Source organism: Limulus polyphemus, unplaced genomic scaffold, assembly GCF_000517525.1.
Source record: "Limulus polyphemus unplaced genomic scaffold, Limulus_polyphemus-2.1.2 Scaffold1062, whole genome shotgun sequence".
Lineage (NCBI taxonomy): Eukaryota > Metazoa > Arthropoda > Merostomata > Xiphosura > Limulidae > Limulus > Limulus polyphemus.
The window spans coordinates 191,560-216,295 of NW_013666672.1; the positions used below are offsets into that span (position 1 = coordinate 191,560).

The 24,736-nt window shown below is 30.1% G+C and overlaps 2 protein-coding genes across 4 annotated transcripts in view; both read right to left on the reverse strand.

The window, feature by feature from the left end:
• Positions 1-2,783, reverse strand: part of LOC106461940 (transcription factor 4-like) — an 8,131-nt gene extending 5,348 nt beyond the window's left edge. Inside the window, exon 1 of the mRNA XM_022389042.1 lies at positions 2,609-2,783. Coding sequence (XP_022244750.1) covers positions 2,609-2,691 — 83 coding nt within the window. The 5' untranslated portion in view covers positions 2,692-2,783. The remainder of the gene's footprint in view (positions 1-2,608) is intronic.
• LOC111082998 (transcription factor 12-like) overlaps positions 2,681-24,736 on the reverse strand; it is a 102,881-nt gene continuing 80,825 nt past the window's right edge. For 2 of the 3 annotated variants that reach the window (XM_022389038.1, XM_022389041.1), the window contains 9 exons: positions 15,052-15,136; positions 10,022-10,179; positions 9,528-9,743; positions 8,835-8,913; positions 7,701-7,780; positions 6,340-6,408; positions 5,288-5,507; positions 3,011-3,095; positions 2,681-2,804 (listed from right to left, as the gene is read on the reverse strand). In XM_022389038.1, coding sequence (XP_022244746.1) covers positions 3,073-3,095; positions 5,288-5,507; positions 6,340-6,408; positions 7,701-7,780; positions 8,835-8,913; positions 9,528-9,743; positions 10,022-10,179; positions 15,052-15,136 — 930 coding nt within the window. In that variant the 3' untranslated portion in view covers positions 2,681-2,804; positions 3,011-3,072. The remainder of the gene's footprint in view (positions 2,805-3,010; positions 3,096-5,287; positions 5,508-6,339; positions 6,409-7,700; positions 7,781-8,834; positions 8,914-9,527; positions 9,744-10,021; positions 10,180-15,051; positions 15,137-24,736) is intronic. The other variant, XM_022389040.1, reaches the window with a different exon arrangement.

Below are 24,736 nucleotides of genomic sequence, written 5' to 3' on the forward strand. Positions count from 1 at the left end.
TAATTTTTTTTTTTTTTCAGTTACTAGGTGCAGCACTTGTTAAAGAAGCCTTTAATCCAGACTGCCTTCTCCCAACCGTAAAACATGGCGGGGGTTCTGGTGATCTGGGGTGCTATTTCTTGGAAATCCGCCGGGCCAATGATTTCCCTTCATGGAAGAATTAACAGCCGAGACTATTTAGGAATTTTGGGCGACCAAGTTTATCCTATGGTTCAAGCACTGTTTCCGGAGGGGAACGCCATCTTTCAAGATGATAATGCCCCAATCCATACAGCTAGAATTGTTAAAGAATGGCACGAGGAACATTCTAATGAAGTTGAGCATCTCATCTGGCCACCACAATCCCCAGACCTCAACATTATTGAGCATTTATGGTCGATTTTAGAGATTCAAGTAAGAAGTCAATTTCCGCCGCCATCGTCTCTAAAAGAACTGGTGGGTGTTTTAACTGAAGAGTGGGCTAAAATTCCTTTGGAAACAATTCACAATTTGTATGAATCAATACCTTGGAGAATTGAGGCTGTAATTGCCTCAAAAGGTGGACCTACACCACATTAAAATATATTTTGTTGATTTTCCAAGGTGTTTCCATTATTTCCATTACTTTGAGACATAATGTTGACATTATTTCCTCAAGCTACAAGTCCATATTTTGACTCTGTCTAAAAGATGCAATATTTAGGAGAGTCAAAATAGTTTCTTTTCAAGTCCAAAAGTAATCTGGAATGATAAAAGGTTTATTCTAAAAATTTAAGATTTTTTTGGTTGATTAGTCATTTCTTTTCATTACTGTTATAGATAATTTGATATTTATTTCTTAGTCTATGAAAGAATATTTTAATTTTTTTGAAAACATAATTTGGATTATGTTACTGCAGTTTTTATATTAATCACCATTAGTTTTCACAAAATACATGTCTAAAAGCTGTAATATTTAGGAGAGTCAAAATAGGGATTTGCAGCTTGAGGAAATAATGTCAACACAATGTCTCAAAGCTTGTTTTTGTATTTTTTTAAGGACCCCTATTCGCCCCCTTTCTAAATGAACAATTTTTAACAATCTTGTTTTAAAACAAGTTTAAATGTGTTCTGTACATAAACAGCCTTAAAGCTAATGCTACAAATTCATGATTTATTTTACTACCCAGAGAATTTAATTGCCAAGTAGTAAAAATATAGTGGAAAATATATTTAGGATAATTAAATACACTAGTTTAGTTTGATTTGTTTGTTTGTGTTTAAGAAATTTTGCATAAAACTACACAAAGTGCTATCTGTGAATAGCTGTCCCTAATTTTGAACTGATATACTAGTGGGAAGCCAAGCCAGTCAAAATTACCCACTAAAACTTTTAGGCTACTCTTGTATGACTGAATAGTGAAATATGACTGTCACTCTTACATTTCATTTATGACTCCAAAGTGAGGAGCTTGTTTTCATGGCAACAGGCCATGAACTGTGAATCCTCAGGTACATGACAACTAATAGACTGTACCAAGCCAATTGATTTTGAATGTATAACTTTATTGCTTTATCAGTAATAACTGATGTATCATTATACTATAGTTTAAATAGTGTTACAATTTTATGTGAGCTTCATTTTGTTTAAAATTCTCTGGGAGTTACTTTCTTGCATATTCAAACATATTTAGATCAATTTTTACATTCAGTACAATTTTTCATAGTAATTGTTTTTTTCTAATAATTATCACCATACCTTATAAAATTTTGTATTTCCCTTGAGCATAAGGTGTGCCCACATGAAGCATTGTTAAGTAAACAGCCTCAAACCTCTCCCTATTGAATATTTGGGGTCACTGTCCAATGGGTAAATAGAGATTTTCGACCAGACAGTGGCAGTATTTGCTCAGGTTTAAGGAATTAATTCAATTAAAGTACCATCTTCAGTCTCAATAAAAATAATCATTGCATTATGAACTCGGTTTTACTTAGTTACTTTTGACAGCTTTGACCCAGCTTCAACATAATGGTTAGAAGATCCACTGTGTCCAACATAAACTAAAATATTTTGTTTCATTCAATAAATAACATTCTTAATTCACAGAAATAAGACTTCCAATACCTAAATTGTGATTCCTTATTTTCTAATCCTACACTTTTGAATATACAATCACATACATTTTCTTCTTTTTGTGCCATATAGTTATTGTAAAGTATGCAGGTTACACCTTTTTCACATAGTTTTTTTCTTCTCTTGAGTGTTCCCTCAAATATTAGTTAACTCTGAACAAGTAGGCATATTTTGGTAGAAATGTCTTGATACTTTTGAACAAAAGATTTATATCAGTTATAAAAAAATCCTTTGTAAAATGAAATGGTCATTTTTTCGTGATTTTGCATTTTGAGTAAAATAATAAATTTAACTGACATGTAGTGCAATGGTAATGATTCTTAGACAAATATGTTTTAGTAATTCTGACAGAAAATGAAACAAACTTATATAGCTTGTTTTCACCACTAATTACATTAATGTTTGTGATAAGTAAAGAAGTTAGCAATATGTACTATTTTGATACTCAGAAGTTGCCTTTGTAATGAAAAGCTCTAACTCCTCATAAGAGATTTTTTCACACTTATAATACACCACCTTGAGTGGGAGCGTTTTGTTCCTTTTGTATGGGTGGAAGAAGTCACCGTTGTGGTTATTACACTTGTGTCTGTGCCTGCCATTCCTTTTGAATTAGCTTGACCCTGGGATGTGACACTCAAATTACAATGAGAAGTTTTGTCTCTGTCCTTGGTTTTTTTAACCTTGACACAGGAGTTGATGTCTGGTGGAAGAGCTGCAAGAAGAAAAGTATATATTACTTTCTAATAAGTTGTAGAATCAAAACTAGTCTTGAAACAAAAATACTTAACTGGCTTTATTAGTAAAGAAAATATGTTATAGAGCTTGAAGAAACAGTTACATAACCAAACATCATTTTCAGTATTAAAGGTCATGCAATAGTATAAGTAAATTATACAGACTAGCTTCAGTGATACTTACCATTTTGTATGGGAGATTGGGTTGTATCATTTGGTAAGGATGTCCTACTTCCGAGTGTTGAATTAGTAATGGACTGAGGGCTGGACTGGAATTAAAAACAAACACTAATCTAATTATCCTCTAGCTACAAATTTAGTGTCTAATTTCTTTAAACTAATGCTAAAATGACTTATAATATTTTGCAAAAACCTCTATTTAAATAAATAAAAAATTTAAAAAAACGCTGAAGCCAACAAACTAAAATATAATGCATAATTGTGGAATTCAACTTTGAAAATTATTTAAATTTTCTACACATAATCTGTATAAAGAAATAGGGCAAGAAGTGTGAAAAATCAGATTTAGTTTAAAATATTTTTGAATTTAAAGAAGTAACCATTAATATAAAAGTACTTCTATTAATCCACCTTAATTTATTTTGTTTTTATCACTAAGGTTGCAAATAAGCAGGATAGAATAGGGCATTATATGAAAGTACTTATGATTTTAAATCTGAAAGGAACCCAAAATACTTCATGCACAAATTCAGATATCCTGTAATATTTTTTCTTGGAATATGATTTTACTGGTATACAAACATAAATCAAAATAAGATGTTTACACATCATCACACTTTCAATGATCTTACAGATGTACAAATTGAAATTATGTATTATGGCAGTAAACTTCTACTTAAAAAAAAATAATTTAAAATGCACTACATGATAAGACTAGAGATAGTGTCAGTCATGATACAATATAGCACATTATAATATGGTGAGAGGTTTTTGAGCGAGTAAGGTGTCATCGTACTAAATGGCAATTTAACATTTTTCTTCATTGCTCAATGCAGTTGGTAGCTTCATGCATTCTGTCAAAAAATCTATAAAGTCAGCAGTAAGTAATAGTCTGATCATGATAAAAAAGGTGCAAACAAAACATGTAGCTACATTGTCTGACATAGTTTTTTTTTCATAGCACTGGTTTTTGAATTAATGATCAAGAAATCTGACATTTATATTCAGCCTCGATGAACAGTCTAATCATTATTGAGTAACAAGTAACAGCAGATGTTCATAGGCTCTTAAAGAGATGTAATATCCTATACAAATGAAAGAAACAAGGCCTAGTTTCCTCAAGCCAGTCCAACACATGTATCTCATTAAATGGTATTAAAAACAATTCTTTGAAAAAAAATGGTTTGTTAATAGTTAAGTACAAAACTACACAATTGGCTATCTCTGCTGTGCCCATCAAGGGTAATAAAATCTGGTTTTTAGCATTAGAAGCCTTCAGACTTACTGCTATGCCACTGGGGAGAAATTTGAAACAAGAAACTATTTTTTAACACATTAACTTTGGAGAGACAATTTACTTATATGGCCATCTATTTATTATCTTCAATGAGCTAATTTTTACCACTGAAATGAAGCAACAGACAGCAGGATAAATCATTTTAATAAAAAAAAATTAAATTCAAATATTTGTCAAACAGTTAAATGCTTTTGTAACTGTCTTGCATAAAATAATTACAGAAGTAGAAATAACTTGTAGCAATATAAAAATTTTAAAATAAGTCATTCATCACCTTTTTATTTAAAAAGAGGGAATCCATGGCATTTGAAATTCTTTTATTATTAATTAGAGTAAATTAATCTAAGATCTTTTTTTCCTTTTTATTAGCTATACTTTTGTGCACCAGTAATACCATGCATGGGGTGCACATATACCCGATTCAATTTTATTATTCATCAGGATCCCTACCAGCCTACCCTCAAATTGAAAATCTTATAGGCAGGATTAGAATAAATTAATATATGAAACCTTGGGTGTGGTCAAATACATCAATCGAAAGGGTTTGACCTCTTGATTCCAAAACTGTAATTAGATCTCAAATTGGTCAAGCTATGATCTAAAAGTTTGTACTTGAAAAAAAGAAAACAACAAAAAACTCAGAGCCATTCTATGAGCTGCTATGCTGCAGCTAAAAATTCTAAATTGAAATAAATTTATCTTTCTATTACACATACTTTGGTCAAAGATGTTTAGGGGCTAATGATCTTTAAATCTTGGTAGGCAAGTGAAAAAATTATCAGAGCAATTAATTTTTTTTCTCATTGGCTTAAACCCACAGGAAGAATCAATACATCCCCATATCAATATTTCTTTAGGGAGCAGCACTTATCTCAAATTTCTGGAGTTTATCATCAGGCTTTACAAACACTTAAAACAATACTGCTACTATTTCTATATTCTTAGCAGAGATCTATTATTATTCAAAAAACTTTCAGCACTCACTCCATGGGGCTTCAAGAGGTGCAAGCCCTGAGATAGTCCCGGGATATGCGTGTGTTACAGGCCCCATTAGTCCATTGGAATGTCCACTAGCTCCTGGAAGGTTTAAGACTGAGTTATTCAGTGGGCCAGCAGGTGGTAACCCATGGAAACCAATACCTTCTGCATGGTTTCTTAAAATATTGACAGCATCATCTAGTCGCTCCTCCATAACTCCTCTTGTCTGATTAAAATAAAACCATATTAGATCTTGTTATTATGATAATAATCTTTAAATTATATAAATTCCAAATATATTATACTAATATACCTACAAATTGCAAAAATGATACTTTCTGTTGAATCAACAAAACTAATTGTTCTCTTTAACAAATCTTATATCTTGAAACCTAATGAATCCTATAATTTTGAAAATGATTCTTTGGGCACTAGTAAAACTTGGTCTTTTTTTTGACAAGTAAGTCACTTTATAGTAATAAAAACTGTTATATTACTTCAGGCTACAAATTATTACTATGTTGTGAGCAATTTATACACATACATTTATTATATATGTCCATGCAGCAGTAATCATGTACATTTGGATTATATCTATCTTTGGAGTGGTCAAAATGCATATTTTCATTATCCATGGAGCACTAATCATGCATACTTAAATTATATTAAAATATATATTTCCAAGGTAATTAATTATTCATGCAAAGTAAATATTTTCTAGTATAGTTATCCTTCTCCGAGGTATAAATGAGCATATTTGAGTTATATTTATCAACTAGCACAAGACACCATATTTTCATTATACTTACTAATGGAGTTTTAAACATGCATATTTTCATCCATTTAAAAATAAATATCAAGTCTACTAAGGAAGACTAAGGAGCTGGCAATTTGTTATAAATGAATTTGTTGTTTGAAATATTATAAAAAGATTATGCCATTATAGGTGGGTATTTTATTACGTAGGATCATGTCCATCTGATCATGATTCAGCTAGCTAAGCAGCAGATTAAATGTAGCATTAAAGGAATAGGAAGCTTCTAGAAGTTGGTTATTACCTCAACCTGATCTCTACTGTACAACAGGACTTGAATGGCATCCTCAAGCGTTTCTTCTTCTCTACTATGCTACAGATTACAGATAATTGAATATCAAAACAAAAGAGGCATGCATCCACAGGCAAGTGTAAGAAAAACCATGCAATTTCTATTTTTTATTACAAAACATTAATCTTATTGGCAACATAAATAACATATAGTCAGCAAACAAGAAGCAAAACTGAATGAAAATGTACTTGTAAAAAAACGAAATTGCACAGACTTATTCTTTTCTTGTGTGTAAATCCATTGGAAAACTTAGTGAATCATGATTATCATGATCAAAGAAAACAAATAAACATATACAAATATGTGTACAGCTAAAAGAAAAGGTAAAGCATAAGTTTATCTAAACACAAACTTTCAAAGAGAAAGTAAAGAAATTTTAGTCGAGGAAAAAACAAATTGCTAAAGTTCCAATGTAACTATAGAAATCAAACTACAAAGCAGGTGTGGTATATGCTTCATAATAAATACAGCTTGATTGATTGTTTGTTTGTTAACCACAAATCTACACAGTGAACAGTCTGTGCTGTGCCTACCACAGGCATTGAAAGTAGCGTTATAATCCCTCAGACTTACCTCTGAGTCACTGAGGAGTGATACAGTTCAAATAAGCCAATTAAGCACATTCCTATCAACTACATATGCAATCTACCAATAATTTACAAGAATTACCTTAAATTTATATTTAATAGATAAAATCCCTATATTTGCCTGGTATTTTACTAGAGCAATAAATTATTAGGTAATTTCATTTTGTCCTGTATAAAACTTTTAAATACAATTTCTTCTAACCACCGCTGTCAATTCCACATTTTAAAAAATACTTTTTTTCTTTTCTACTGTAATATAAAAATCCAAAACGTTTTTGTTCTGCTATCATGTGGAAGGGAAATATTACATCCAACAAATGAAATCTGATAGGCATGTAACTTGCAATAACAAAAAACTAAGTTCTTTCAAAATTCTGAATAGGTAAAAATAACAACTAGAAAATAACAAAGATTACAGAAAAAAAATATATATTTTCAACCTTATACATCTTGCACAAACCTCAAAAATCAACTGAAAATAATGTGAGCAATGTGTTTTACCAAACTGTTGTCACTACCTAACAATGAAAGTTGCTTAGCCAATATGTTAACCACTCAACATTTGTCCTATAAAGTGATTTTAATCATTTGTTTTCATTTTCAGATTTTATCTTCTTGTAACTGAATCTATTTGCCATTCATGCTAGTAGCAAAATCAAAAATAGGTATGTCACTTCCAGCAGTAAGTCCTTTACATTAATTAAAAAAACAGTAACTGGCACATACCAACTGGTGCATGGTACTGTCAGGGTATGATGAAGGAGGGAGGTTCTGAGAGCTATTTCCACGAGACCACTGTGGCACACCTAGGAAAAGCTAGGTATTTTTTTTAATGCACCTAATATATTTCTATTCTTATAAATAACATAGACGTGATCTTGTAGATTTAATCATTTAATAACAATTAATAAAAATGCAGGTATAAACAGAAAAAATATTCTTATTCAAGAATAATGAATAAAGTATTTTGGTTAGGAATTAATTGAATATTGCTTATGTGCAAGAAATTTTACAAATGAAGAATTAAACAATTATGCTGACAACACAATGTGGGCAAATTTAGCAAAGAGTAATGATAAAGACTCAAATTTCCATACTTTAAAATATTTTTTTTGTAGAATTTTGGTGAAAAATTAACAAATTTTAATAAGAACAAAAAATACTTCAGTGTAAGCTCCATAAAAGTTTAAAACATGTACTATGTAAAATAGTATTCACTAGGTTTGAAAAGAATTACCAATCATTTCTTGTCTAAGAGGAAGTTTTCACTCTAATTTTGTGAAATTACTAACATTTGCTGGATAAGATGTAAGGTTACTTAGATTTAGAAGGAATTAACTACATGTTCAGTACATCATTCATTGTTTTATCTAAGCTGGAAGAATTATTAATATTAATTTTTGATCAGTGCAAGCTACTTACATAACTTAAAACTAAAAATCAACCTGTTAATGAGTATAGCTAATTAAGTATGCTATTCTTACTTATAAAGATTAGTATGCATTGTTTCCTCATTTGTGTATCCTCCTCACTGTTAGTGATATTTTCAACTGTAAACTCTATAATATCTCATGAAGTTCAGCCAGTTTTGTTTCAGACTTATGTTATTCCTAAATCCATATACCAGGCTAACAAGTTGCAAAATAATCTCTATGATAAACTAATAACAACAAAAGATCAAAAACAATAAAAATAGATATATTAAACATTCAAACCAATAATGATCACAAAAGTAACATTAACGAAAGAATAAAGTATACTATATTTACAGATCATGTAAACACTAGTTTTTAGCTTTGTGTACCATCAAAGTAATAACGAGTATGAGGAAATTTAATGAAGAATGTGATACAGACATACCTGAGAGTGGTGGTGGTGAATTAACAGGTGTACATGGGGTAGATGAGAAGCTACTACTCGTATGTTCGGCTGAGTAGATCTGAAAGATAGTTTCAATGACACACCAAATCTATTCTGTTTAATTTCACCATGTATATAATACACGCAAAGTTTGGCTACTGTAAGAATATTAAACAAAACTTTTATAAAACTATGTAACAAATTATAATAAACTAAACTAGTTTTGGAACAGTGTGATTTTGTCTTGGTACATATCAAAGGGGCCAACTAAGCTTAACTTGGGCATTTTTATTTATAAAATTGATCTAAGTTACATAATCATATCACAGAAAATAACATTTGTTTCTTCCTTGAAGTTAAAGCTTATAAGTTTATTAAACAATATTAAGTTATAAAATGTTCTTTATATCATTTAATGTAATAGTTACCTCCGAGTAACACACGAGAAAGTCCTTCTACAAATATGTTAAGAGTCAAGAAATCCTTCAAATAAATCGATTACAATCAAAGCATAAATGTTGACTGGTATTTATATTACCTGGAACCAAAGACAATGTTTAAGATTTTGCATCAACCCCTTTTGACTCTTATCTAGATATGTGTGTCACCGTATTTCTCAGAGTAAAAGTACAATTCAGATTAATTAGTGGAGTCCTTTTTCTGGTACACGTTATGTGTAAAAAGTCAACTTACTGAAGCCAGAGCTTTTCCAAGTGCATCTTCTGTTTGGTTTGATAACTGTACTCCCCTAGCTGCTAATGGGTCTGGTGAGGAAGTGTTGTTCTGGCTGTAAGTTGTTGAATGTGTTTCTATTGGGGTGTGACTGGGTGTACCCCGAAAACTGGACATGGGCGGAAGACTTTGTGAAACAACTGATGGATCACCATCAGGTAAAACATTAGGATACCCCTAAATATAGTTAAATATTTAAATTTTAGGACAATACTTGATTCTCAAACAGTTTATCATTTAAATGAAATCCTAACAATCAAGAAAACAGAGATTAGATAAAAAAAATATATAAAGTTTATAGATGAATTAGTAACTATTAATTTGAAAAGCTTTCTATTTTGTAACCTATTCCATTCTTTCCAATAAAGTGGACCAAAAAAAAGTTTCTGCTTGTGTGAATCAAGATAAAAGTATTTTGAAACAAATGCTAAGTGCGGTAAAACACACACTCTCACCATACTGTCTGATGGAAGATGGATACCGTTAAAGGCTGACGAAGATGGGGAAGAGAGATGAGAGTTGCCATTTGTCGTCACTGAAGGTGTGTAAGAGTATGAAGATGATGGTAAGTTGGGAATGGATGACCAGGGGTCAACAAGATTGTGAGACTCATCTAAAAAAACAAACAAAAACATTACACTAAAAACCTATTTTAAACTCTTTATGTGGAAATCAGTGAAAATTACACAACTTTTACAAACATAATGTAACAGAAATTATAATAAACTCAAGAACTTTTAGCTCATTCATGTTACCAACATTAATCATTTGTTATTAAACTAAGTTTAATCAATCAAATTTGACATTGGTTAATAGTGCTGATTATTTATTATATCCTGGTTAACAGCATTAACCACATTTCAATTAACAACATCAACATTTCATTTCCTTAAAAACAATTCTACATTTTGATACTTAATAAAAGATTCTCTTGAAGTACCATAAATTTAGCTATAATATTTTGCTTTTTTATCATCAAATATCCACATCTTTTTTATCCACATCTCAATCAGAATTAACACTACTCTATTCTCCAACTTATACATTATCAGTTCAATTGACTCAACCTTATCCCTAATACCTCTTAATTTATGTGTAATAATTTTAAATAATTACTAATACTATAAATCAATAATAAAAAAGTCTCATTTTTTGTTTCACCTAAGCAAATTGTAGCCTTTTTAATTTGGTTTGAGAAGCATATCCATATTCATTTTCCATTTCATTCTATCAATTTATTTAAATCCTCTTCATTACCTATTTTCAATATTTTGGTCCTTTCTGACTTTCTCATAAAAAATTTTCCTTCTTTTACCCACACAAATTTAAAAATTTACATCTTTTAAAAAAATGTTTTGCTTTATATAATAACTGTTGTAATGTGGATGTTAGATGTTCATTCAAATAAAGTTTACCTCTTTCACACTTTTAATTTATGTCAGTACTTCTTATACTAAAATGTTTATTTGCCATCAACCAGTTATTTCTTATTATTTCTGAATTATCTTTTACTATTATAGGTTTCATTCTATCTGTTAACACATGGTACTTTATGCACGGTTTGTATATCACCTTCACCAATTCTTATTTGAATTGTATCCGCAATTTTTTTAACATATCTAATGTATATTTTCTCCTAGTTCTTCTGGTACTCCAATTATTTTCAAATTTTGATTCTCTGAGTATTGATTTAATTCACAAACTGTCTCTTTTGTAAAATCATATTGCAGTAAAATATTATAAATACATAAAACTAACATATTTCAACTACACAACAATTTGTTTTGTTTAAGTGCAAATCTACACAATGAAATATCTGCACTGTGCATACTATAGGGTTAAGCTGTAAATTTTATCATTGTAAACCCTCAAGCTTATCACTGAGCCACTGAAAGGCAATAAAGAACAAACTATTAATACAACTACATATATATTCAATAACATGGTCACTTTATTATCAGCTAAGGAATTAAAAAGTATCGCTTATGACAGATGGAAAAGAAGGTAAAGTCAGAAATAAGTATAAGACACAAAACTTTTGGGTTATTTCGTATATTATTTCTACTTAAATTAATGTGTATAAACACTATTAATAGTACTAGACATCATCAAAAACAAACATCATTACCAGTAGTTTGGAGTGTGAATTAAGTTCAACATAAGACTGTTTATATTAAAGTTAATGAAACATAATTTAGTAAGACTTGCTTAACTTTATTCCAAACTAGGCATTCTCAATGTAACTTTACCAAAAAAAATGGAATTAAAACATAAATAGATTTATTTTAGCAACGTTTAAATCAAGGGCCCTTCATCAGACTTTACTAATACATCAACTATACAAAGAAGATAAACCGTCCATCTGTCATGTCGATATCTCAGCGATCGTGGTACAGATCGACACACAACTTGCACAAAACAACAGTACTTTCTGCCATGACAAGCAAGTTTGTCTTTTTAAAATTCTTCCAGCCGTGTATATATAAAACAAAAGATGTGCTACTTTGGACATATAATTAGATTTAAGAGTAGGATGGTAAATCATAATCACTGGCTGAAATTCCCCCTTACATTTGCTTGGTTGTCATGGGGACACAATGATGCAACATCATCAAATTTTGTCCAATTGGAACCCTTGGCTACAACTCTATAATAACCCACATGTTTTACCTGCAGCACAATTCAATTTTGAAAATGCCAAAGTTAAAGAGCACTTCTTCTGCTCAGCAGGCTATCAAAGCCAAAACCAAGAAGACAGTCCAAAGAGAAGACCCCAAAATTCATAATAAAATTCTCTGCCTTTACCATCACAGTTAATAATTTGCAGGATTATACAGTTGATCAAGTAGGAATATGTGCATGTTTCAATTTAAAAGGATTTATCAAGAAGAAGAACATTTGAACATAAAAATATACAGAATTCAAAATACTAATCAAGCAATACTTAAAGGAGATGATTAAAGAAACATAAAAAATAGCTGATTTCATGAAATACAAGAAATAAGGTAGTCATTCTCCATTACTAGATCATAATTAATTTTTAGAAAACATGTTTATAAAACATTTATTTAGACATAATTTTGAGTAGAAAAATTAATCATTATTTCCTGTCATATGACGGGCATTCAGCTTGTTACTGATAAGTTCAAAAGAACACATGCACCAGTAATGTGCCTTGACAATAAGCAATGGGATAAAAACAAGATGAGATGAAACAATACAAATCACAGCAATTATGATATCCAATAGTATTAGTAAGTTATAAGATTCAAGCAAAACAGTTCATTTGCTCAACTTATTGAATATTAAAATTATCTATTATTCTTAAAACAACTTAGTTACAAGTTTGTTAATCAATGAATTAATTAAAACATACAACTTATGCAAAGCTTGTTTTGAAGTTGAATGAATTTAATCAATAAATATGCTTACAATTTGAAAGAAAAACATGTAAATATTAAAAAACAAGAAAAAGGTTTTTTTACCACAGAAAGCCGTTGTTGTTGTTGTTTGAAGTTAAGCACAAAGCTACACAATGGGCTATCTGTGCTCTGCCCACCACGGATATCGAAACCCAGTTCCTAGCGGTGTAAGTCCGCAGATACACCGCTGTGCCACTGGGGGGCTCACATAAAGCAAAGTATTTCTTTTATTCCATAAGCTTGTTTACTTGTGTTCAATTCATTCCCTTTACATTCCATCTGGTGGCATGTTTTAATACAAACAAGTCAGGGTTACTATTTTATATTTAACTTAAATATTCACAGAATCAACCTTCTAGTTTGTGTGAACTTTCAATGTGTAGCTTGTTACATCTGGAGTAAAGTATGCAATAGAAAATGCAGGTAGATGTGTAACACAGTTCCTGCTGAATATGAAAAGACTGATTTAGGCCCAGTTATAGAGGTTCTACTTGAGTTGAGTACTAGGTGACAATCCCAGGGGTTGTGTGCCTTGTGAAAAGAAAGTTCCTAGAAGCAATAGAGTTGTGACACATTTAGGTCAGCCATATCATTACTGCCTGTAGGATGTAATGTACTAATTTGTTTATTTGTTTCCAATTTGCAATACATTAATATATATATATATATATATTTTCTTTTTAAGTTACAGTATGAATGTCTTAATCTGCCTATTATACATAGATTCTAATAATTACAAACTACACCAGTTAGTTCACTACACACAGTTAGATTTTTGACTTTGAACTTTCATAGTTTGTTAAGAACTTTAATGTTTTAGATTCAAACAGGAATTTACATAATCAGAATTGTTGAAAAATAATTTTAAATTTTACCAAAGATTTCAGATATCTGTTTCCTTCTAGGATGTGACTTACTAAAACAAAACAAGCAAAGACTTTTTTAAACAATACAAAAATTTGTATATCTAATAAAATGTATAGCTTTCCATCAGAGTATAGTTTCTTGTGACTTCATTTAATAAACTTGGATTCCAAAATATTTAACAAAGATGAGGTACTCTGACTGACCACTTTATTAGAGCTCCCTCCTAATAATGAGTTGTACTAACTATTGCCATAAAAAATAGCCTGAACTAAGTCAGCATATCAAAGACTCCACAAGATGATGGAAGAAAAATATCTGCAGAAGTTAAGATGACAAGTGTATACTTATATTTATCTTAAAGATGCTCAAGTGGATTGAAATCTGGTGATTATGCTAGCCAAGGAAAATAAATGAAGCCACTGCTATGCTCTTCAAACTACTTTCAAACAATGTAAGCATATTGATTTGTTAACATTATCATCCTGTTACAGGATCCTGTTATATTCATGATGTCAGAAAAACACATATGTTCAAGAAGTCTTGATACAAAATGTAAAAACCCTATAACCCAAACACTTTCGAAAGGTGGAACTTTCTTTTTCAGGGGCAAACTAAGAATGGTGGTGTAATCGAATGATTGATATATAAAAGGAGTTGAATGACATCATGTGGTCTTCCAGGAAATATTTAGTATATTTTTCCATGTAAGTGTGTTTCATTTCTGTTACAATGTGGCTGGTGACAAGAGCATTATCTAAAAAGGTGTTAGAGATATTTTGCTTTAGAAATGGTTAAAAAAAGAAATAAATAAAACTAAATTTAAGTGTTTAAGAAAAATAAAGTAGTTCAATATCTAGGTGTACCAATTTTTTGTAACACATAGTTTTGAATTACAGAAGAAACTAATTGCTGTGGAGACTTTAGTTGTTATGATAATATTGTTTTTACTGTTGTAGATTACCATTTAACTTATTTTTATATTAAGAGTATCTAAACTTAAATTTTTTTTTACCACAGCAATTAGTTTCTTCTATAATTCAAAACTATGTGTTACAAAAAATTGTAAATATTGAACTACTATTCCTTTTTTTTTACATTATTTACAATAATAGTTTAGATATAGTATTATTCATTAATATCCACTGCTGTTAGTTTTTTCTGGTTAGTTTTTCTATGAATATTCCAGTTTTACATACCCATGAAATAAGAGTCTCCATAGAGGCCTGATTTTGGTGTTGTATATCGACCACCTTGTTGGTTAAACCCATCTGTGGGAAAATTCTAGAAAGAGAAAATACAAATTACATTAACTTTCATGTTTAATGATTGAAGTAAAAAAATGATGTCCAGGCAAAGCAAGGAGTTGCTAGACTTTCCAAAAGTTAAGGTTAAAACTTATCACATGCTCTTCTTTATCTTTCTAAACTTGATTGCAGATATTAGTTTAAATTTCTAGTACATCACTATACTTTTTTTTGGGCTTTTAGCTTATCAAATCTACTGGTTCAGCTACATGAACAACCTCTTCCTCATTTGTTGTGTGTTCTGATGGGCTAAGTTGTCAACACTAAGATAAATCATACATAAAGATCTGTTGGTTTAAAGTAAGTGTAATATGCACTTAAAAACAAAGAAAACTAAAACTAGCTCTGCCAGATTCCTCAAAGTAAAGTAAATACTTACTGAGAGGAACTTTAAGCTCTTATATTTTTAAAAAGAGCAAGGCATGAATAAAACTTATAACATTACAAATTATTTTACAATACAATTTTATGCAAATTAGAGAGATACAGAGAATCCATGGCAAAAGAAAGAGGCAGAATCATAATAATATGCAACCTAGGATTATGCCAGAGTGTTCAATGACCAATACAGTGTAAATGAAAGTTAACAATTACACTTTAATACCTTTAGCTTTTATCTCATAAAAACTATGTAAGATACGTGAAAATATCTCATGGTTACATTAAGTGGTAATTAAGACCCTATAGGCCTAAAGTGTTATTTCATCATAGAGAAGACATACTGCTTCCGAATTAAGTTACATAACTGCCATTAACAAATTAATGTTTCCCCATATATTATATCTCATCCACAATCATAAACAAGTCACTGAATATTATGGTTATATTACAAATTTTGCGACCAGAGCTCAGGCACTGATAATCTTACTTGATCTATACATGATAACCTTTAAATCAAATTCCAAGATACACACTATACTAATTGTGAATTGAACATTTTTTTTTATTTTCTCGTCTGATACTTATTTCTTTTTCTAAATACCAAGCATTTTAGAAAGATCCTTTTTTTCACTGTCCCAATTGGTTATGTTTAAGTTTTTTATTACTGCTATCTTATCATTACATTGTCTTTGAATGTCTAAAACCAATTCTTACTTAAAAGTTTACATGATGAAAGATGGCAAATAAATAGAAACCTATAGACCTAAAATTAACAGAACATTTTTTTTTTCTGTATTCCTCTTGTAAAATAACAAAAAAAACTTCTGCAGTTAACAAGACTTTTATCCTAAGATTTGGGATTATTTCTTATTTACATTGTTATTGGTCATGTACAAACCAGTTTTGATATTTCAAATGTAAACTCTCTCTCTCTCTTTTACAAGTCTTTTATTTTTTGCTTTATAAGATTTGTAAACAAAAAAAATTATGAAACTATTTTAATTCTTCCAACCTATGCTTAGAGCAAAATAAAGAATCACACATTGTCAATAACCATTTACAAGAATTATGACAATAAAACATCATAGATGTGATAAAAAAAAAGCAGCATCAAGGATAAAGTAAGACATCTACATGGATCAGAACTACAATTCAATGCAGTAACAAAAATAGCTAATTAAATATATTGTTCTTACTTAAAATGATTAGAATGAAGTTTCATCAGCTGGGTGCCCTTATTGTTTTTTGGGCTGTAGTATTTTAATAACCCTCAAAAACACAATGTACTAGTAGCACTAAGAGTCCAAAATCTTATAATCATGTAATTATGTTGAGATCTTTACATGACAAAATATAAATAACAAAATCATGGTGTATTTGATTTAATTTTTTGTTTTCATAATACGTGCATGTTTGCAATATATCTATTATGATAAGTCTCAATATCAAGAGTAGATACATCATTACTCTGTAATATCATAACATTAAAACTGTGGCAAAATGTAAAGAATACTTTCAATTGGCAGTTTTTTGCATCACTAGAAACTTGTCCCTGATTCTTGATGGCAATCAGTTGCAATAATCCAGAACACTCTGCTACCAAGAATGTATAATGTTATTTTTATGTTTAAGAGTAACTTGTTAATTTAATATTTTCTTTTCACTGCAAAAAGCTCAGCATAATCCCAAACTATTTCTTCCTTCTAGCTCAAAGTTTTTATGTGTTCTGTTTTTGACTGAGTTCAAATCACATACTTTTATGATTACTTGAACTAAATTATGAAAGTAATTTGTATGTAACTGAGAAGAACTGTACAGCCTACAGCTACACTGAGTTTCCTGACCTCATACTTAGCCAAACTTTGCTAGAGGGCTGCATATCAGCAAAAATGTATGTGTGTGTGTGTACAGTGAAACTTTTATCTACCCTTGGGCTACTAAACCAATCTACTATTCTATTGTTACTTAGAAGGTATCACAGCAAAATTAAAAAGTAACTGAAAATGTAGCATGAGGAGCTAAAAGACTTTAGTGAATTGGTGTAACTCCTGAGAGGTAAGGTGGTATTTGATTTAAGGCAATATTGTATGTTATCAAAAATAGACTCAAAGTGGAAGGTAAATGTTAAAATAAAGTTTCAAAGGGCTTTATACTTTTTTTTATCACACTTTCATTTAAAACATGCAAATGCCACACATGATATATACTGTTAGCCAACACTTACTTACACAGTTTGTGTTAAGTTATTTTCACACATACAAACATAAGACTCCCAAAACCCATCTTTCATGTATGTTTCCAGGATTCTACACTTCATCCTTATATCCATGAATCTTTACACTCAAGGTTGGTAAAAACTACTTTGTAATTTTAACCAAATTATAAATCCAAGAAGTAGATACTGGAGAGAAAGAGTAATTACTCATGCCTCTCAATTTTTTATGACAAATGAATTTCAATTTGTGATCAAATCAAAATACTGCATGCTGTAACAATATTTTTTTATTAGGCTACTTCTTTAAAATTATTTGGTGAAATTAAGGGCAAGTCTAGTTCACATAGTGATAATAAATTAGTTTATTTCTTCCTTGATGTTACTACAAGCATGCACACTGTTGTAACTTATAGGCCTATGTTTACAGCTGACATTCAAAAGAAGATACCTAACTAATGGTACTACATCTAGCATAAAAGTAAAGTTATTTGTACAATTTTCAGCTAATTGATCAAGTAATTTAATATATGTGATAAGTAACACTTATCCAAATACTTCTCTGAATCTAAATACTTCATTGAATGACCAGCACTTTACCAACTGGAAACAAACGACTCAATGCTTCACTGATTCATCACTAACTAACTGACTGACACATTAGTATTTGTATCTGATGTCTCACATATAGATATTTGTTAAAATTAGATTTTCACAACATCATATTTAGAACCTTCTAGATATTCTAGTCCTATTTTTATAAACTTTGTGTTCTTAATGTCATGCATCCTCTAGCTAACATCCAAATCAAAGCATTGAAAATATAGTGCACAACAATACCAACACAGATTTGAACTAAAAATCAACCCAGTAATAAAAATAGCTAATTAAATATATAGTTCTTATGTTCTTACTTATAATGATTAGAATGCACTGTTTCATCAGCTGGGTAGCCTCATTATTTTTTCAGACTTAGTGTTCTGATAACCCTTAAAAATGCAGTGCACTACTAGTAGTGACATTTTATAATTCTTTAAAGATGTGATTAAAGCTATGTACACATGTTCTATGTGTGGCTGCACCATATATATATTATTTAATACTGCAATGCTCAATTACTTGAAAGTAGAAACTTAAAAATGGACAATACCTTCACAGAATTTGATTCTAGTCAAGTTAACTTCCCATACAGGAGAAAAGAATACAAAGATATAAGTTAATGTTATTCAATGAAAAGGAGTTTTAATGTTATACAGTATTAAGAACTGTATGCAAACAGAGAGCTTTAATGTTATTCAATATTAAGAACTGTATACAGACTTAAGTTCCATATTCTTGGACTTGTATTTTAAAGTAAATTTTCTCTTATTTTTTTTTAATATTTTATTTTAATCATCTGATAGGTCATATGGTTTTGGTAACCATTTCTATCTTAGTAAGATTATTACTTTAAAGGAAATTTCTACTAAAACTTGTCTCACACAGACACAAACAGTTTATCTGGTTCACATTATATGTAGTAAGGTGCATGATGACATTCAGCTATATTACTTTCTATTGTGTAATGCAAGAAGTGTTATAAATTATGTACAACTAAAATGTGAACAAAATGTTATTGTAACAAAAATACTTGTAAAAAAAAACTTTAATTTATTAATTTTTTCTAAAAATTTTCTTTACTAAATCTATGAAATGGGTTGGGGTCAAAGTGTACATACCACGACCTTTTACTCAGTGTCATTCAACTTGGTATTATGTATTTGATGTCAGAGTGATCAACTATTCATTTTACCCTTCACTCCTAATTTAGTAACAGTTCATGGCAGAGCAGAGTAAATACCAGATACAGTATATAGGGATACTAAAAACAAAATGTAGATATGTATTTTGGAGGTTGTAGAGGTTAAGTAAATGCAATATGGAAGCTGTGCAATGGACAAAAGTATGCTTATTCCTCACATGAACATCAAAACTTGTCAGTCTCAGTCAGACTAATGCTGGAAATTTACAGATGTACCTTGATTATAAATACTTTTATAACACAATTTTTTTGTGTACAACAGACTTGTACATTTTCACTAAAAGTTTGCCACATTTTGACTAAATACAGAAAATCAAAACTACAGTCCACATTCCTTCTCCAATACAGGGTCAACTCACATTCAGTTAAACTGGTTTATTAGTATTACAGCCTACTCTTCAATATTAAACCAGAAAAAACTAAAACTTTTCTGAAAAAAATAATAAAATTTATGTTCAAAACTTATAGTTCAAATAAAAATAAAGTATAAAATATGAAAGTTTATATTTTTTAACTTTTCAAAGACAGGTTATAAAATAAATTATCACTATCAAATTAAAATTGATCTCTAATTATAATTAAAATATTTTTACTTTAACACAAAAAAAGCCTATAGTACAATACACAAACTTCACAGAGTAAAGATATTATTTAAAAATATTCTTTACCAAAATATGTGTCAAAACCTCAGGACTTCTATTTATTTATCATTTTGCTTCCTAACAGCTTTGAAAATTTAGAGAAGTGTCAAAATAGTTAATAAAATATTTCTCCAAAATTAATCCTTTTTTCTTATCATTACAATTCCAAAAGGGAAGGATTTTTTTAAACAAGGATTCATTCAAACCATTGAAGTAATTAAAATTACAGAAATAAAAATGTATACTTACTGAGAGTGGATAATTTTACAGGTTTCTAACATGATATTTAAGTAAATTAACTCTTAGCCTCAAAATTTCCCCAACATAAAATTCTCCACATATCAGTAAAGTGCAGAGGAAATTAAATGAGCAAGGGGCTCACTGACAATAAAAGGCACTTCTCAAGCACTGGGAAGGCAAGACTTTTTTGGGAGTGGGGAGAGATGTTAGGGAAAACTATGTGGACTATGGGTTGCCTCTGGTAAACATAGGGTAGAAATGAAAACTAATAAGTGAAGAGCATATCGTTTTTTTTTTACTGTAAAAATCTGCAAGTCCCTTTATGTTGTTCATTTTACAGCTAAATCTTTTTTCCCTAATAATTCACAGCAAACAAGGTGTGGAATCAAGCATGTCTTTTAGTAGTTATGGACAATACTTATGACTGAGAAAAGGGGCCCTTTAGGGGCATAATAGCAGAAAGGCAGGGGCTTGACCCTAACCAGCCATCCTCCTATATTCATCACTGCTACAAACAGAACAATTTAAAAGGTAAATTATATTTTTAACAATAGAATGAAAAGAACCTCTCACCATAAACAATTCTTGCTCGTCAGATCCCAAAATTAAGTTTCCTAATTTGATAAATCTATTTATGCACATTAAACTATTGTTTTTAATACATCATGCAATACCTTTTTCATTCTTTACTTTAGAATGTTTACAAAGTTAGCAATCAATATAAATTTTGAGGTTGCTATTTAGCCCAAATATTTTTTTTTAATTTTCAAAAATATTCTTTAAACTCTTATCTACAACTTGATTAATTTGTTTTGAACAAAGCTGATATTAATCAATATATATGGAAAATCATTTGTGACTAGCAGTGTAACATTTTCATTGTTATCCTTATATTTAATTCTACCTTTTCATAATGACTTTTCATCAAATTAAAACTTTTATCAATGATCTTCTCTGAATAATGACATTTTATACAACATTATTTTAATTCTTTTAATTCTGAGATTTCTTACCAATAATAATGACTGATATTTATTTCATGTACATGTTTTTATTAGACTTTTCATTTTCTAGGAGAAGAAAACTCATGAATCAGTGAGAAATTAGCAGCTCATCCCTAACAACTGACCAAGTTCCACAGATACTTAAACAAAACCTGCTTTTATGAAAATTCTTGTGTGTGCAAGTCTAGTCAGGATATCTCTTATCTTCTTGTGAATCAGCTGGCTAGTTTTTCAGAATGACAACTGACAGGTCAATGATTAAATTTCCACATTTTAAAACTAATATGCCAAATCATCTATACATGTTATAACAGTCAACTGTTAAGTGTACATTGATTTTTGTTGTTTAAACATTTTAATAAAAAATAATAAAATGTCCTTGGTATTTTAAAAAGGGCATGTTGTATAAAGCAGTGTTTGTGATGGGAAAAATAAGCATACAATTTTCATAAACGAATGAGTTTAATGTAAATTAAATTGGTACCATTTATAACTGGAAATAGGCAAGAAGTAAAAACTTCTGTAAATGAATATTTAAGAATAAACATACCATGTTTATGTACCAAAAAAGTAAGCAACATTTAACATCTAGTATAGCATTTGATAGCAATATTGTATTCAATAAATAAATATTAAATAGTACTGTAGTACTTTTGAGGACATGACTAGGAACTAATAATTATAAAAAAAAAACATTTATGTAAAACATTTTGGTCATTATTTATTTCTTAGTCTCTGTTTTTGTTTTATTAAGCTCAATTTAAATTTGGTAAGTTACTTTCAGAGAGTGAGAGAGGAAAATATTACACAAACTTAAAAAGTTAGTATGTCTTGAAATGAAAACATTCGTCTGAATAACAGTAAGCAAAGCCAATATGACAGCTTCAGAAAAAACTTATTATAAATTGGCAATCAATGAGACATAGATATATTTGCTTATAAACTAAAACCATTTTGTTGTAAATACTAAAAACATCATTTTCTACAGATTATTTGCATATTATAATCTATACATGTGTGTGTGTGTGTGTGTGTTTATTACTTTACACGTTAGGGTTGAAAAATACACACATATCAAAAAATAATTTTGTAATTAATAATGATAAGTTTTAATTATCAAATAAAAATGTGAAACAGTATTTTAAATTTTGGAGACAACCCACTATAAACAGAGTACAATGCAAGTAAGACAATAAAGATTAGTTAGTACAGTATAAACTACAAAAAGTGTAAAAGTCAAGTAAAGCTACAAGATTAATCAGTATAATATGAACTACAATTAACTACAAACAGTGAACCAAGTAAAACTACTAGATTAGTTAGTAATATATAAACTATAACAAACTACAAACAATGTAGAGGCAAGTAAAACTACTAGATTAGTTAGTAATATATAAACTATAACAAACTACAAACAATGTAGAGGCAGTAATATATGAACTATAACAAACTACAAACAATGTAGAGGCAAGTAAAACTACTAGATTATACGACTTGGAGATAAAAACAAAATCTAACTACCACAGTAAAGAATTAAAAGCCAGGTCACTTTGAAGTTGTAGACAAAATGTGCAGAAAAATTTCGATGTGTGCTTGTTCTTCAAAAGCTTTAGTGCTACTGAAACGGTTTTAAGCATTTTGTGTTTATATGCTTTATACAGAAGTATTTGTATATTACTGGTTGATATGTTCTTATACACATTTACAATCATACAAGAAAGGTCATATATATACATATAAAAATAGGATCTTGGCACCAGGCCGTCTACCCAGAAAGTGCTATTGCAGCAAGCAGGGTCAAGAGTTCCTGTACGTAGCCAAGAGCACATAATTAACTCTTTATGTAAAGTATCAAACAGCGAACCTTTGACGTCAAAACCAAAGTTCGTCAAGGTTTGGTTTCAATTAGCTATTAAACGCAGAACTACGTACATATCTGTGAAGCTCGAGCACGTGCAAATATCAAACTGAAATGATGTCCTCTCTAACGAACACGCACGTATGTCGCAGCTGTAAGATACTAACCCTACCATCGATGAAAATATCGAGATAATCAAATAAACTTTAACTTTCTCCATGTCAGATACTTATCTTGATGAGGATACGAGTTACAACTCAAGAACTAGTTTAAAATCATACTGAAAAAATAATCGTGTCTGTTTACATTCTTTGTAATAAACGTTGGAACCGAAGTTTACGCTCAGTAAAAATATCGTACGCGAACGAGAACATCTTAGAATCATATTCTCGCCCACTCTTGAACTTCCGTGATCCTCAAAGTACATTTTTCACTACAATAACGAACAAAAACCTTATGATTTCAGTATGAAACATTGATTATCTCAGAAACAAAGTTTCAATTACAAAACATACTTTAATTCATCTTCAAGGCAATTATTGTGTTCTGGGAATGGAAATAAACACGTGAGTCAGGCTATATAAGTAGACGATTAATATACAGAAGTTGTATACAGTTAATAATTTAATCGCAACATAAGCAAGATTAGATGATTTAAGTACCTATAACGTCTGTTATAGATCGTATACAGGCTTCCAGCTTCGCAATTATTAAATCTGAATCACTCAAACACATATCCCAGCTCAGTATCTGTTTACAGGTTAAAGAGAAGAAAAACTAAAGAGCAGGGTGATCTTATAATTGTAGTTCGTAAAATGTAATGATTCTTTCCTTGATACTGAACATGTAAAGTGAAAACATACTGGTAGAGAGCAGCAGATTCTTACAGACTGGAGAGGTCACTGTAATGTTAAATTAGTTATATAATCTTTAAATGTATGAAGTGTGTCATGACTGTTTAACATGGTGACGCTTTCTAAGTTAATTACGTAATTTCTACACCATTACACTGTATAACTGTTACCGAGTGAGCACTTAAAAAGTGTAAGATTAACCTATGGCCTTCAAAACTTGTTATTGTCAAACTATACAGTTACCGCAGTACTGAGAGGACTACTTCTTATGTTAGTGCCAGTTTTACATGTTAAAACACCCAATTACTAACTGCAGTGCCTATTTAAAATGGCATGAAGCCAAGGCCAAGCTTCCAAAACCTTGAGTAAACTCTTTCTTTAGTCAATCTTGCTCTGATACGACATGCTGGCCTTGGGTGTCGGACGTTAACAACATTCCACGCGCATGCGAACCATGCATGACGAAGGGATTGGGGAATCTGACCTAGCCTCGTTAGTAGGTCTACGGGATCATTTGAAATTTTCTTCGCTTGCCAGATGGGAATCTTTTGTTTTATATTTTGTCTATAATTCATTGTATACCCTT